The sequence below is a fragment of the Lutjanus erythropterus genome, chromosome 2 (assembly GCF_056507025.1).
Source record: "Lutjanus erythropterus isolate fLutEry1 chromosome 2, fLutEry1.hap2, whole genome shotgun sequence".
Classification (NCBI taxonomy): Eukaryota; Metazoa; Chordata; class Actinopteri; order Lutjaniformes; family Lutjanidae; genus Lutjanus; species Lutjanus erythropterus.
The window spans coordinates 49329342-49344001 of NC_139318.1; the positions used below are offsets into that span (position 1 = coordinate 49329342).

The 14660-nt window shown below is 43.3% G+C and overlaps 1 protein-coding gene across 2 annotated transcripts in view; it reads right to left on the bottom strand.

The window, feature by feature from the left end:
- Positions 1–2540: 2540 nt before the first annotated feature.
- ddx27 (DEAD (Asp-Glu-Ala-Asp) box polypeptide 27) overlaps positions 2541–14660 on the bottom strand; it is a 14463-nt gene continuing 2343 nt past the window's right edge. Inside the window, exons 3-21 of one of the 2 annotated variants that reach the window (XM_084742482.1) lie at positions 13942–14001; positions 13590–13755; positions 12863–12915; positions 12693–12779; positions 11518–11623; positions 11269–11442; positions 11033–11183; positions 10830–10929; positions 10528–10669; positions 10263–10416; positions 8235–8316; positions 7485–7662; positions 6133–6239; positions 5564–5657; positions 5120–5214; positions 3923–4040; positions 3655–3748; positions 2756–2815; positions 2541–2666 (exon numbers count right to left, since the gene is read on the bottom strand). In XM_084742482.1, the coding sequence (XP_084598608.1) occupies positions 2651–2666; positions 2756–2815; positions 3655–3748; positions 3923–4040; positions 5120–5214; positions 5564–5657; positions 6133–6239; positions 7485–7662; positions 8235–8316; positions 10263–10416; positions 10528–10669; positions 10830–10929; positions 11033–11183; positions 11269–11442; positions 11518–11623; positions 12693–12779; positions 12863–12915; positions 13590–13755; positions 13942–14001 (2037 nt within the window). In that variant the 3' untranslated portion in view covers positions 2541–2650. Of the gene's footprint in view, positions 2667–2755; positions 2816–3654; positions 3752–3922; positions 4041–5119; positions 5215–5563; positions 5658–6132; positions 6240–7484; positions 7663–8234; positions 8317–10262; positions 10417–10527; positions 10670–10829; positions 10930–11032; positions 11184–11268; positions 11443–11517; positions 11624–12692; positions 12780–12862; positions 12916–13589; positions 13756–13941; positions 14002–14660 lie in introns of both variants that reach the window. The other variant, XM_084742473.1, reaches the window with a different exon arrangement.

A 14660-nucleotide genomic window follows, 5' to 3' on the forward strand; every position in this document is an offset into this window, starting at 1 on the left:
TATTCTAAAACATGATGGGAACAACACGTATGACACATTGGCACGTCACCATGACAACAGACTCTGTTTGTTGTCATCCTGAGTTATCAGCTGAAACTGAACTTCTTTAAAGGTTAAACTAACTCACTTGTGATGTCATGTGGGATTAAAGCTTCGTTAACTGATGCAGGACGACAAACTGAATGTGCTGAAATTTGTAAAACAAACACCAAAAATCTGATTCTAGTCTAAACTCAGATTTACTGTTTTGGTTTGTAGTCTTCAAGTAACTGGACACGATCAATATTGATTTATAATTATTCATTTGACAGATAAATAATATAGAATTATATTAGTGTTAATGATTGGAGTACCATGCTAACAGACTGCAGCGCTAACTAGCTGTGTTTTAAGTTCAGGCTCTTATTTTATTCTAACATAACTTTAAAAATATGCATGTATGAAGCTAATCAGCCAAACAAAGTTAGTTTTATGTTTATAAAAGAAAAACATTTGAGGATGAAGACTAACTGATGAGTATCTCATGTAATATTCAAGTAAAGATCAGAGGGTTGAACTATGAAGGAAACTCAACAGTCAGACTTTCTCTGCATGATCTGGATCAACAAAACCTAAAACCTGGATCAGAGATAACGGGGATCACGATGGTGGTTATCAGCTCTCTTTGTTAATCCAGACTTTCGTTTCACATAAAAGGGACGTTTGTTTCATTTGACTCTTCTTCCTCATGAAATGAAGCGATCGAGCGTCTTACTGAAGTCAGAATCATCAAGTTGTTATAATTATGAGCTGTGGAAAAAAAAACATGACAAATAAAGCAGGAGAAGAAGAATGATGTGAGAAAATGACTGATGGACTAAATGTGGTCTTAATGCTGCCGTTTATTCTAACATGAAAACATTAAACAATAAAAGTCCATCCAGCAGATTTAAACATGATGAAGTCTGTCTGACTCTGTCCTCTGATGACAGAGACGAGGACATCACTGAAGTTTTTCACCAAACCAACGGAAAATGAGTGGAACTGATTTAAGATTGTCTGTGATCAATGATGATCAATTTTCTAATCAGTGATCTGAGCTGCAAAATCACAGACAAAACAGAAAACAGTAAAAAGTCTTCAAAGTGTCTGTAGTTGCTTCATCATTATTTTACTGTGTGGATTATAAACCATGTCAATTTAAAGAGTTAATATGATCTGGAGCAAACGGGGAAAATGACTCTGCATCACCAAACAGAGGTTACCATGACAACGTGATGCTGCTGTTTCATTTTTACATTATATGGATTCGTTCGGTGATATTATGAACATTCAGCTCAACAACTTTTCATTGTTAACCTCCTCCCTCAGTTTAAAAGTTATATCGCTCATAAACAACCTTGTTAGAACAATAATTAGTTCAAGAACGGTGATTTTTACAGACGATTTAATCTGAAACTCTGAACATAACCTGCTGCTGACCAGGTGATGAGTTTAGCATCAGTTACCATGGTGATCTAGCAGGTTAAAAGAGAGCCGCCTCAACATGTCTCACTAACACATTAATCTGTCTTCGTAGTTTCACCCCTCAGGTTACATTTTTTAAGTGAATGTTAGCGGCTCTGTCCTGTGTTGTACTTCGCTCTCAGCCTTGAAGGAATACAAGGATATTATATTATATTATATTATTATTAGTATTCAGCTAGTTAGCCTGCCATGCTAACATTACAGCAGATAAACACATTAAAATGTTGCTAACATCCTTTTGCTGTTGTGTTTTGTGGACGTTAAAGAGACGCAGTAGACAGACCTGTTGCCTGGTTACAGCTGCTCTGCTGTGATTGGATAATTGCTCTTTGTTGAAGTGTTTAAACTGGCAGATAAGACTTGAATGATGTGAACGATGGTAACTCCCACATGACTTGAACACGCCGTGTTTACATCATGGTCATACAGAAACATTGTTATGTATATATGATGTAATATTCCCACTTTTAATTATATTCTAATTAATAATTAATGAATGCAGCTGATGACAGCCCTGTCAGCACAAGGATCAACATCACCTCAGGAAACCAAAAAAAAAAAAAAAAGACAAAGAAACAAAAATCTACCGAGCAGCAGAGGAGCCAACAACATTAAGCCCCGCCCCTAGAAACCACCGGTACGAAGGTTTATCATCAGGATGTACATGTTGTCAGCTGATCGACCAGCTCTCCTTTGATTGGCTGATGATCCATTAACATCTTCATCTGAATGTAAACAGTTTGTTTACTGTTTCCATGGAGACAGCGAGTCCTCCAGTTTGTCTTGTATTAAACGTTTTCAGGAGTTAAACTGATGATTTCATGAACATTTTTTCATCACGTCATGTTTGAACACAGCTTCATTTAAACAACAGATGATGAACATGTTTGTTTGTTTCTGTGTTTATTTGATGTTTTGGAGAGAAATCGGTACGATTCAAGATCAATCTGTTTGATTGTATTTCAGTATTAAAGATGTTGAACTGTTGTCAGTCTCTTCTGCTTCGTTTCACTGATCAGTTTTTATACTGAAACTTTATTCAAAACTTCTTTAATGAACAAAACAACAGCAACATTAACATGAACATAAAGATGACAGAATTCATAGAAGAGTAAACTGGAGCTTCAGGCGGCCATTTTGACTCTCACTTCTTCTTGAACCTGACAGACAGAGCAGAGCGTCAGACAGACAGGTGACACACTTCAGGTCTATGTGGGACGTTCAGAGAGAGAGAGAAGGTCAGACTCACCTGGAGCTGCCAGGACGCTTCCTGTCCAACCCGAGACGCTTCCTGTCTGCAAAGGATGGCCTGAAACAAGACAGGTACAGACAGGTGAACAGACGGGTACAGACAGGTGTACAGACAGGTGTACAGACAGGTGAACAGACGGGTACAGACAGGTGAACAGACAGGTGTACAGACAGGTGTACAGACAGGTGAACAGACGGGTACAGACAGGTGTACAGACAGGTACAGACAGGTGTACAGACAGGTGTACAGACAGGTGAACAGACAGGTGTACAGACAGGTGAACAGACAGATAGACAGGTGTACAGACAGGTGAACAGACAGGTGTACAGACAGGTACAGACAGGTGTACAGACAGGTGAACAGACAGGTGAACAGACAGGTACAGACAGGTGTACAGACAGGTGTACAGACAGGTACAGACAGGTGTACAGACAGGTGAACAGACAGGTGAACAGACAGGTACAGACAGGTGTACAGACAGGTGTACAGACAGGTGAACAGACAGGTACAGACAGGTGTACAGACAGGTGAACAGACAGGTGAACAGACAGGTACAGACAGGTGAACAGACAGACAGACAGGTGAACAGACAGACAGACAGGTGTACAGACAGGTGAACAGACAGGTACAGACAGGTGAACAGACAGATAGACAGGTGTACAGACAGGTGTACAGACAGGTGAACAGACAGGTGTACAGACAGGTACAGACAGGTGAACAGACAGATAGACAGGTGTACAGACAGGTGTACAGACAGGTGAACAGACAGGTGTACAGACAGGTGAACAGACAGACAGACAGACAGACAGACAGACAGGTGAACAGACAGGTACAGACAGGTGTACAGACAGGTGTACAGACAGATAGACAGATGTACAGACAGACAGGTGTCTCACCCTGCTCTGTAGTGTTTGAGTGCCTTGCTGCTCGTGTTGGTCAGCTCTTTATCAAACACAGACTTCCTGCCTCCTTTTCCTGCTTTCTGATTGGCTGCTGCGGAGAGAGAGAGAGAGAGAGAGAGAGAGAGAGAGAGAGAGATAGAGAGAGAGAGAGAGTTAAAATATATAAATATAAGATATAAATCATCACCATGGAAACCATAACACACGTCAGTGCATGTCACAGCATAAAGGACTGATGACTGTGTACTGATGTTTTTCTGACCTGTCGGCGTCTCGTCCTCAACCATTGCTCGCGCTCTCTTCGGTCGCCTCTCTCTCTTCGCCGCCCGCTCAGCGAACATCTGAGCCTTCAAGATCTCGAACTGAGCACGCTCCTCAGACTGACAGCCAGACAGGACAGAGAGACAGACAGGACAGAGAGACAGACAGAGTGACAGACAGGACAGAGAGACAGACAGGACAGAGAGACAGACAGGACAGAGAGACAGACAGAGTGACAGATCTGCCAAACTGATGATCTCTGATCTGACTTTAAATAGTAAAAATCTGATCTGATATCAGTTTTTCTCAGTCTGATTGAAAACAGATGTTCAGGAAACCTGAATATTACTTTTCTGTTTGTTTTGACTGTTTTTTAGCCTCTGCTCTCTTCACAGCCACCAAACTCCTTTAAAAAAACACTAAGTTTCCTTGTCAGAACGTGACAGGAGCAGCTGGTCGGCTGTCGGTTCAGATCCAAACTAACATGTTCAAACACTGAAGAACAAAAACACTAACTCACATCTCATGCAGATCGAAGCAGCCGTAAACCAACTACACCTGAGTCCCGGGAGACAAAATGACTGATTTTGTCAACGGAGTCTGGTGGATCTGCAGAGTACTGAGATGTCAGGTTCAGTTTCCAGTGGAAATATTGATAAGGTCGTGTTCGCTCTAACTAAAACTGATTTCTGTGACATAAAGTGACGGTTTGTGTCTGAGCTGACATCACTGCTCTGACACCCAGGTGAGGAGCAGCAGCGCTGCACCTGTTTGACTGCAACAACTCAGCAACTGATTGTTTTAAGACTGGTTGAACAAATTAATTGCATCATTTAAATAATAAATGTCGGAGCACAAACACCTGATTCAAACACAATTTAAAGAAAACTAACAAAAAAACTTACATGACAATATTTATGAGTTGTATTAAAACTCATTTCCAATACTGATTACATGAGTAGAAGAATTTAACGCTTTAAGACTTGAAAAACGGTGAACTGATCCTTTAAACAGAGATTTAATGATTCAAAACATTAATTTACTTTTTAATTTTCAGGAAAACATCTTTCTGCCTGTTGAGCTGAATAAATGTTCTCATCTCCACCAAACTGCGGTGAGAAGTACTGCAGAGAACAGCAGGTGGAACACAGACACTGATTGATTATTAACAGATTACTGATTAGTTATTGATTAATACCGTGAGCTCCTTCTTCTTCCTGCCATCCTTCAGGAACTTTTCTCTCTTTTTCTTTCCTCTCAGAGCGAAATCGAAATCCTGCAGAGCCTTCGACACTGATGAAGAGGAGGAGCAGTTAAAACAGCCTGGAGTACTGCAGAGTATTACAGAGTACTGCAGAGTATTACAGAGCACTGCAGAATATTACAGAGTACTGCAGAGTATTACAGAGTACTGCAGAGTATTACAGAGTATTACAGAGTATTGCAGAGTACTGCAGAGTATTGCAGAGTACTGCAGAGTATTACAGAGTACTGCAGAGTATTGCAGAGTACTGCAGAGTATTACAGAGTATTACAGAGTACTGCAGAGTATTACAGAGTACTGCAGAGTATTGCAGCACAGTACTGCTGTACAGTGTAGTTCAGTGTGTATGAATGCAGTAGTGTGTGTATTAGTACTCACTTCGGCTCTGTTTCCTTTCCTGTTGAGTCTGAAACCAAACTCTCTGTGACTGAGAGGAGGCGGAGCCATCAAGACGCTTCTGAGCCACGCTCAACTACACACACACACACACACACACACACACACACATTAACAGTAATCACACAGATCCACAGGTTTCTTGACTTTTTATCAAGTTTCTGCTCAAAAAGTGAATCTGAACTCTTGATTCTGATTGGCTGACAGCCGTGGCACTAAAACCTGAGACGCCATGTGTTTATTGGTCAACATTATCAGAGCAGTACTAAACTGTGGCTGATCACCAGGTGTACAGGTGTTACTCAGGTGTACAGGTGTTACTCAGGTGTGCAGGTGTTACTCAGGTGTGCAGGTGTTACTCAGGTGTGCAGGTGTTACTCAGGTGTGCAGGTGTTACTCAGGTGTGCAGGTGTTACTCAGGTGTTACTCAGGTGTGCAGGTGTTACTCAGGTGTGCAGGTGTTACTCAGGTGGGCAGGTGTTACTCAGGTGTACAGGTGTTACTCAGGTGTGCAGGTGTTACTCAGGTGTGCAGGTGTTACTCAGGTGTACCTTGGCCTCAGACGCAGCCAGCTCTCTCTCTTCCCTCTCAAGCTTCATCACGGCATCAACGTCTTTCTCCAGTTTAGAGATCAAATCTCTGAATTTCAGGATCACCTCTGGACCACAGACAGAGACAGAGTGACATCACAGTGACATCACAACACACCTGTGCATCTTTTCTGTTCAGAATGGACCAGCAGTAGTTTGTTGACAGGACAAACAGGACACTGACTGTCCTGTCAAACCTGGACTGAGTGAGACGGCTATGTCCAGAGGTTATTCAGCTCCGCCTACCACCTTTGTTTGCTTTCTTCTGGTGACGGTATTACATCACGGGTTACATCACGGGTTAAACAGCTGACAGAAGCAGCTGAATATGACGTTCAACAGCAGTTTGTGGTGAAACTCGTCTCTTTAAGAGCAGTGAAGGAAGCATGAACTCTTTCAGCTCCTGAAGGGAACGACGGAAAAACGTTTGGGAGTCACCGACATCACAGCGATGTACCTTACAGGTAAAGGACCGCCCACCAATGCATCATCAACAGAGCTCAGAGGTTTATTGGCTCATTACAGAACCTGCTGCAGCTGCTCAGACCAGACGACAAACACCGTCATCGATGTCTTACATTCTATATCTATATTGTACAGTGTTTATATATGTGACGACAAACGTTCTTAAATAAGTTAATATGGGTCATTTCTATTTCTGCTACTCCTATAGATCTACTCCTATAGATTTACTCCTATAGATCTACTCCTATAGATCTACTCCTATAGATCTACTCCTATAGATTTACTCCTATAGATCTACTCCTATAGATCTACTCCTATAGATCTACTATAGATCTACTCCTATAGATTTACTCCTATAGATCTACTCCTATAGATCTACTATAGATTTACTCCTATAGATCTACTATAGATCTACTCCTATAGATTTACTCCTATAGATCTACTCCTATAGATCTACTATAGATTTACTCCTATAGATCTACTATAGATCTACTCCTATAGATCTACTCCTATAGATCTACTCCTATAGATCTAATTCTATAAGGCCATTTTATTGAACTTCATAATAAAGGTTATCTGTCCTGGTAACTTCTCTGAACTGATATTTATTGGACACAGTAGTTGTCTGTGTGTCTCAGGTGTGTCTCAGGTGTGACTCAGGTGTGACTCAGGTGTGTCTCAGGTGTGTCTCAGGTGTGTCTCAGGTGTGACTCAGGTGTGACTCAGGTGTGTCTCAGGTGTGTCTCAGGTGTGACTCAGGTGTGTCTCAGGTGTGACTCAGGTGTGACTCAGGTGTGTCTCAGGTGTGACTCAGGTGTGTCTCAGGTGTGTCTCAGGTGTGTGTGTACCTGGTGGCAGAACTCGAGCCTTCACGCTGCTCTTGGCCGACTTCACCACCTCCTTCAACATCTTCCTTTCAGACTCTCCAACCAGAGACACCGAACGTCCTGAACGACCTGCCCTTGCTGTCCGTCCAACACGGTGGACATAGTGCTTCACTGTGGACGGCATGGTGAAGTTTATCACCTGACAGACAGACAGACAGAGACAGTAAGAGACAGACAGAGACACAGACAGAGACACAGACAGAGACACAGACAGAGACACAGACAGACACAGACAGAGACACAGACACAGACAGAGACAGAGACACAGACAGACAGAGACAGACACACAGACAGACACAGACAGACACACAGACAGACACAGACAGAGACAGACAGAGACACAGACAGACACAGACAGACACAGACAGAGACAGACAGACACAGACAGACACAGACAGAGACACAGACACAGACACAGACACAGACACAGACACAGACAGACAGAGACAGACAGACACAGACACAGACAGAGACATGTCTTCAGATGTGTTGGAGGATCACAGAAACATTTCTCTGATTTCAGCTTGTTAAGTCTTTCCTGACTCTACTTAACTAGTCTTTGATATTTTCAACCAATGAGATAGTGACAGGATTAATTAATCAAAAAAAAAAAGATCGACAGATTAATTATCAATGAAATAAGTGTTAAAAATAAGAAGTGTGTGAAACACGGCGGACTTTACTGCATTAGAAACAAACTATGTGACTCACTGTTTTGACTCCATCGATGTCCAAACCTCTGGCTGCCACATCTGTCGCCACCAGAATATCAATCTGTTCATCTTTAAAACGCCTGCAGAACAAGAACAATCAGCAGAACACAGAATGTTAAAACATGTTGAAAACGCTGTGAAAAACAAAAACAGAATGTAATTATCTGTCAATCTGAACATTCAGGTGAATCCAGATGTTTAATATTCAAAATGATAAATATCCAGTTTCTGTCTGTGATCCATCAGCTTTTCTTTTTTAACTCCGTGTCTGTTGAAGTCTGTTCTCGTTTTTCGTGCTTCATAAAACACCAAACTTTGTTCTTCAACTGTTGGACTGTTTGCAGTTTTTCACAAACTGTTGAATCTCACTTCATCCATTTCAGGACCTGGTACCTGTTACCAACTCACCTGTTTACCTGTGGAACGTTCCACAACTTCCAGTCTGTTGTTGCTCCTGAACCAACAGACTGAATCTTTCCACAAAACAATGAAGTTTTTCAGTTTGAACATTAAATATCTGGTCTTTGTTCTGGATTCAACTGAATAAAGTCAGAACAGTTTTTTTTATTTACAAATCAGAACATCCCAAGTTTTTGGGAATCAGGGTTTGTACCTGAGGTTCTCCAGTCTCTGGTTCTGTGTGTGTACCTGAGGTTCTCCAGTCTCTGGTTCTGTGTGTGTGCCTGAGGTTCTCCAGTCTGTGGTTGTGTGTGTGTGCCTGAGGTTCTCCAGTCTGTGGTTGTGTGTGTGTGCCTGAGGTTCTCCAGTCTCTGGTTGTGTGTGTGTTCTCCAGTCTGTGGTTCTGTGTGTGTGCCTGAGGTTCTCCAGTCTGTGGTTGTGTGTGTGTGCCTGAGGTTCTCCAGTCTCTGGTTGTGTGTGTGTACCTGAGGTTCTCCAGTCTCTGGTTGTGTGTGTGTGCCTGAGGTTCTCCAGTCTCTGGTTCTGTGTGTGTGCCTGAGGTTCTCCAGTCTGTGGTTGTGTGTGTGTGCCTGAGGTTCTCCAGTCTCTGGTTGTGTGTGTGTACCTGAGGTTCTCCAGTCTCTGGTTGTGTGTGTGTGCCTGAGGTTCTCCAGTCTCTGGTTGTGTGTGTGTACCTGGGGTTCTCCAGTCTGTGGTTCTGTGTGTGTGCCTGAGGTTCTCCAGTCTGTGGTTGTGTGTGTGTGTACCTGAGGTTCTCCAGTCTCTGGTTCTGTGTGTGTTCTCCAGTCTGTGGTTCTGTGTGTGTGCCTGAGGTTCTCCAGTCTGTGGTTGTGTGTGTGTACCTGAGGTTCTCCAGTCTCTGGTTCTGTGTGTGTACCTGAGGTTCTCCAGTCTCTGGTTCTGTGTGTGTACCTGAGGTTCTCCAGTCTCTGGTTCTGTGTGTGTTCTCCAGTCTGTGGTTCTGTGTGTGTACCTGGGGTTCTCCAGTCTGTGGTTCTGTGTGTGTACCTGAGGTTCTCCAGTCTCTGGTTCTGTGTGTGTACCTGAGGTTCTCCAGTCTCTGGTTCTGTGTGTGTACCTGAGGTTCTCCAGTCTGTGGTTCTGTGTGTGTGCCTGAGGTTCTCCAGTCTGTGGTTCTGTGTGTGTGCCTGAGGTTCTCCAGTCTCTGGTTCTGTGTGTGTGCCTGAGGTTCTCCAGTCTGTGGTTGTGTGTGTGTGTACCTGAGGTTCTCCAGTCTCTGGTTCTGTGTGTGTTCTCCAGTCTGTGGTTCTGTGTGTGTGTGCCTGAGGTTCTCCAGTCTGTGGTTGTGTGTGTGTACCTGAGGTTCTCCAGTCTGTGGTTCTGTGTGTGTACCTGAGGTTCTCCCGTCTCTGGTTCTGTGTGTGTTCTCCAGTCTGTGGTTCTGTGTGTGTACCTGGGGTTCTCCAGTCTGTGGTTCTGTGTGTGTTCTCCAGTCTGTGGTTCTGTGTGTGTACCTGAGGTTCTCCCGTCTCTGGTTCTGTGTGTGTTCTCCAGTCTGTGGTTCTGTGTGTGTACCTGAGGTTCTCCAGTCTCTGGTTCTGTGTGTGTACCTGAGGTTCTCCAGTCTCTGGTTGTGTGTGTGTACCTGAGGTTCTCCAGTCTCTGGTTCTGGCTCAGTTCTCCGTGCAGTTCTCCAACCTTCAGTCCCATCAGGCCCAACAGGATGTGCAGTCTGTGAGCTTGTTTCCTCGTCTGAGTGAAACACATCACATGATCCTGAAACGTCCGAGTCAGCAGAGCTGAAACAACACAGACAGGCTGAGTATTGCAGAAGTAACGATAGTACTGCAGTATCAGTAGTACTGCAGTATCAGTAGTACTGCAGTATTAGTAGTATTCTGAGTACCAACCAGCCACCACCGCCTCTCTGTCTCCCTCTCTGTTTGGTCGGATTCGGACAAACTCTTGTCGCAGAAACGGCGCCACGTCAGTGTTGCTGTTAACAAAGATTCTAACTGGCTCTTTCAGTGAGACCGCGGCGAGGTCCTTCACCTGAAGACAGACGTCACATGACACAGTGAAACACCTGGAGACTCAGGTCACATGACACAGGTGTTACCCCCTGCTGGTGAGGCTGCTTTAGAAAAGACAAGAAAGAAAGCAGGTGTGGACAGGTGTGGACAGGTGTGGACAGGTGTGGACAGGTGTGTACCTCCTCTGTCATGGTGGCGGAGAACAGCATGGTCTGTCTATTGTAGGAACACAGTCTGATGATCTCCTTCATCTGTTCCTCAAAGTATTCATCCAACATCCTGAGGACAGAACCACACAGGTGAGGACAGGTGAAAACAGGTAAGGACAGCTGCGATATGTTTCCTGTGGCCCCACCTCGATCTCGGGCGTGTCCGTGTTTACCTGTCGGCCTCGTCCAGGATCAGGATTTCGATGTGGGTCAGCTCAAAGCTCGGAGTGTTGTGAAGGTGATCGATCAGCCGACCAGGTGTCGCTATCAAAACGTCTGGACCCGCCCTCAGTGCTGCCTCCTGAGACTTCAGGTCCAAACCACCTGGAGACACACAGGGACAGGTTACAGGGACAGGAGTCCAGAGACAGTCCGACACCTGAGGTGAACGCAGCGGGTGGGGTCTTACCAACAGCGAGGCAGGTGGTGATGGATGTGAACTGGGCCAGCTGACGGGCCACTGAGTGAACCTGGATCCCCAACTCTCTGGTAGGAACCAGAACTAACACCCGGGTCACCTGGGACGTCCTGGGCTTATAAACCAAACGCTCCAACACCGGCAACATGAAGGCCGCCGTCTTCCCTGAGGACACAAACCACTTGATTCACCTGTCCAAGGTCCCAGTGTGATGAACTGGTCCCAGTATGTCAGTGTTACCTGTCCCAGTAGCAGCGCAGGCGCACAGGTCGCGGCCCAGCAGGCCTACAGGGACACAGGCCTTCTGGATGGGGGTTGGCTGCTTGAAGCCCAGAGCGGTGACGGCCTGCAAGGACACAACAGGAAGTCACTCACTTGACAACACCTGAACACCTGATAACACCTGAGGGGTGAACCAGGAAGTGACATCAGTGTGTCAGCAGGTATGTTGACTTTAAAGTTGGAGTTTTCAGTGTGATGAAGGCGGCTCTCTTTTAACCTGGTCAGATCACCATGGTAACTGATGCTGTACCCATCACCTGGTCAGGTGAAGGTTATGTTCAGAGTTTCATATCAAACTGCCTGTAAAAAATAATTTTTCTTTAATTAATTATTGTCCTAAAAATGTTCTTTATGACGTAGATCAATAAACTGAGGAAGAACATTAAAAATGTTCTTTATGACGTAGATCAATAAACTGAGGAAGAACATTAAAAATGTTCTTTATGACGTAGATCAATAAACTCAGGAAGGAGATTAAAAATGAAAAGAAACTGATCTGATCTTAATATCATGAACCGAACAGGAACCTCAGAGTCATTAAGACTTTAGTGAATCACTTTGAATACTGACGCTGCAGCTCAGAACAGCTGATCGATCACTTCATTCGATTTGATTACGATTACACTGTCAATGATTCGGTTCGATTCGATTTCACGACACCTCACGATGCATCACGATGCGTCACGACGCGTCACGACGCATCACGACGCGTCACGACGCGTCACGACGCATCATGACGCATCACGACGCATCACGACGCGTCACGACGCGTCGTGATGCATTGTGTCCTCAGTTTTCTATATTACTGCACGTGGCTACTATTTCATCAACGAATACAAGCAGTCAGATAAATATGAACTCCTTTTTTTAAAGAGCTTCAGAAATCAATAACATAAAAGTCTGAACATTAAATTGTAAAATCAATAAATAAATAAACAGTAGAGTCTAACCTCCTGGTATTTGTCTGAATTTATTTCATAATTCTTCTGCTTCTAGAAACTGTCTTCTGCTCAAGTAACAGCTAATAAAGCTGCAGTGATTAATCAATTATAAAATCAATCACCACTGCTTTGATCATTGATTAATGGTTTTGAGTCTCAAATATTGTCTGATTTATTTTTCTATTGTTTTACCTTCAGGATGGGTCGCGACAGGTTCATGTCACTGAAGGTCAACTGATCGTCGTACTGTGACGCATCTTCAGAAAACGCCTCCGGCGCCTGAAAACACACAGCTGTTACCATGGTAACACAGTATAAAAACACACCGAGAACCTGTGACATCATCTGCTCCTCTTCCTCACCTCCTCTTGTGCCTTCCTCCTCCTCCCCCGTCGCCCTTTGTCTCGGAGGGTGTCTGACAGAAAACAGGAAGTCAACAGACAAAATAAAAGACTGTCGTTTTATTTTGAAAAATTTAATGTTTCTCTAATAAATAAAGTTTTATTCAAGTTTTTGATTATTAAGATTTTTAAACCTTCAGTTTATTGATAATCTGGTTATTACAATATCTGACTATCAACATCTGATCAATCATTGATTATCTGACTATTAAAACATCTGATCAATCATTGATTATCTGACTATTAAAACCTCTGATCAATCATTGATTATCTGACTATTAAAACATCTGATCAATCATTGATTATCTGACTATTAAAACCTCTGATCAATCATTGATTATCTGACTATCAACATCTGATCAATCATTGATTATCTGACTATTAAAACATCTGATCAATCATTGATTATCTGACTATTAAAACCTCTGATCAATCATTGATTATCTGACTATTAAAACCTCTGATCAATCATTGATTATCTGACTATTAAAACCTCTGATCAATCATCGATTATCTGACTATTAAAACCTCTGATCAATCATCGATTATCTGACTATTAAAACCTCTGATCAATCATCGATTATCTGACTATTAAAACCTCTGATCAATCATCGATTAGCTGACTATTAAAACCTCTGATCAATCATTGATTATCTGACTGTCACATAAAACCCTCTCCTGGATTCACCTGATTTGGTCAGAATCTCCTCGTCACCCGAGTCAAACTCATCTTCATCCTCCTCCTCTCCTCCATCAGGAGGCTTCACATCTTCATCATCATCATCATCATCATCATCATCGTTCTGGTTCTTCCCTGCAGAACCTTCAGCAGCGTCACTCTCAGCTGATTTTTCCTGCAGATCAAAACAAACTTAAAACACCTTCAACACAGGAAGGAGAACCTGACCGGACAGGAAGGAGAACCTGACCGGACAGGAAGGAGAACCTGACCGGACAGGAAAGAGAACCTGCTCGGACAGGAAGGGGAACCTGACCGGACAGGAGATAGACCCTCAGGTAGAATGTTCCTGTGGACACACCTCAGCTTTCCTCTTCTTCCTGATTTTCTCTATTTTCTGGTCCAGAGTGGTCGCAGTTCTCTGCAAACAGGGAATTAAAAAAATGGAGAACGTTAGAGAACCAAAACACATCTGGAGAGCATCGTAAGATTATTTAACAGACGTCATTAGCCACAGACGTTTATTTGTTTAAAGAACATATTTCTGAGTCTGTCGTGTTCTATGTTTTTGTTCTCTCGTGGTTAAAGCTGCTGTAGTGTTGCCACGGTGACAACATTTTCCCTCTGGTTGATAAACTCATGACTGGGCCTGTGCAGCAGACCGGTTCGTACTGAAAACCCGTCTTTATTTTTGTTATGATATGAATTTTTCATAAACCGTCATACTGGTGAAGAACCCAAACAACGTCTGGAACGTGTGCGGCGGGAAAGTGTTTCAGCAGGGACCCATTTCACTGCTGCACACTGTGTTTGCTTCAGCGTGTTCTCTAGGGATGTTCCTGGCGACTAATTTCTCTGTCGATTAAATCCACATTTTAATTTAGACTAGTCTGACACTAAGAAAACACTCAGAAAGCCCTTAAAATTTAGCAGAATTTATTAATTTATAATGTTAAACACTGTCGAAAAAAATACTGTGTGTATTAAGACCCATTTGAAGCCGTTAGTCAGTCTACAGTCACCAAATCGTACTTTAACTGCCGTTGAAATGCCGCTACTTTGCTACTTTGCTCTGTGCAA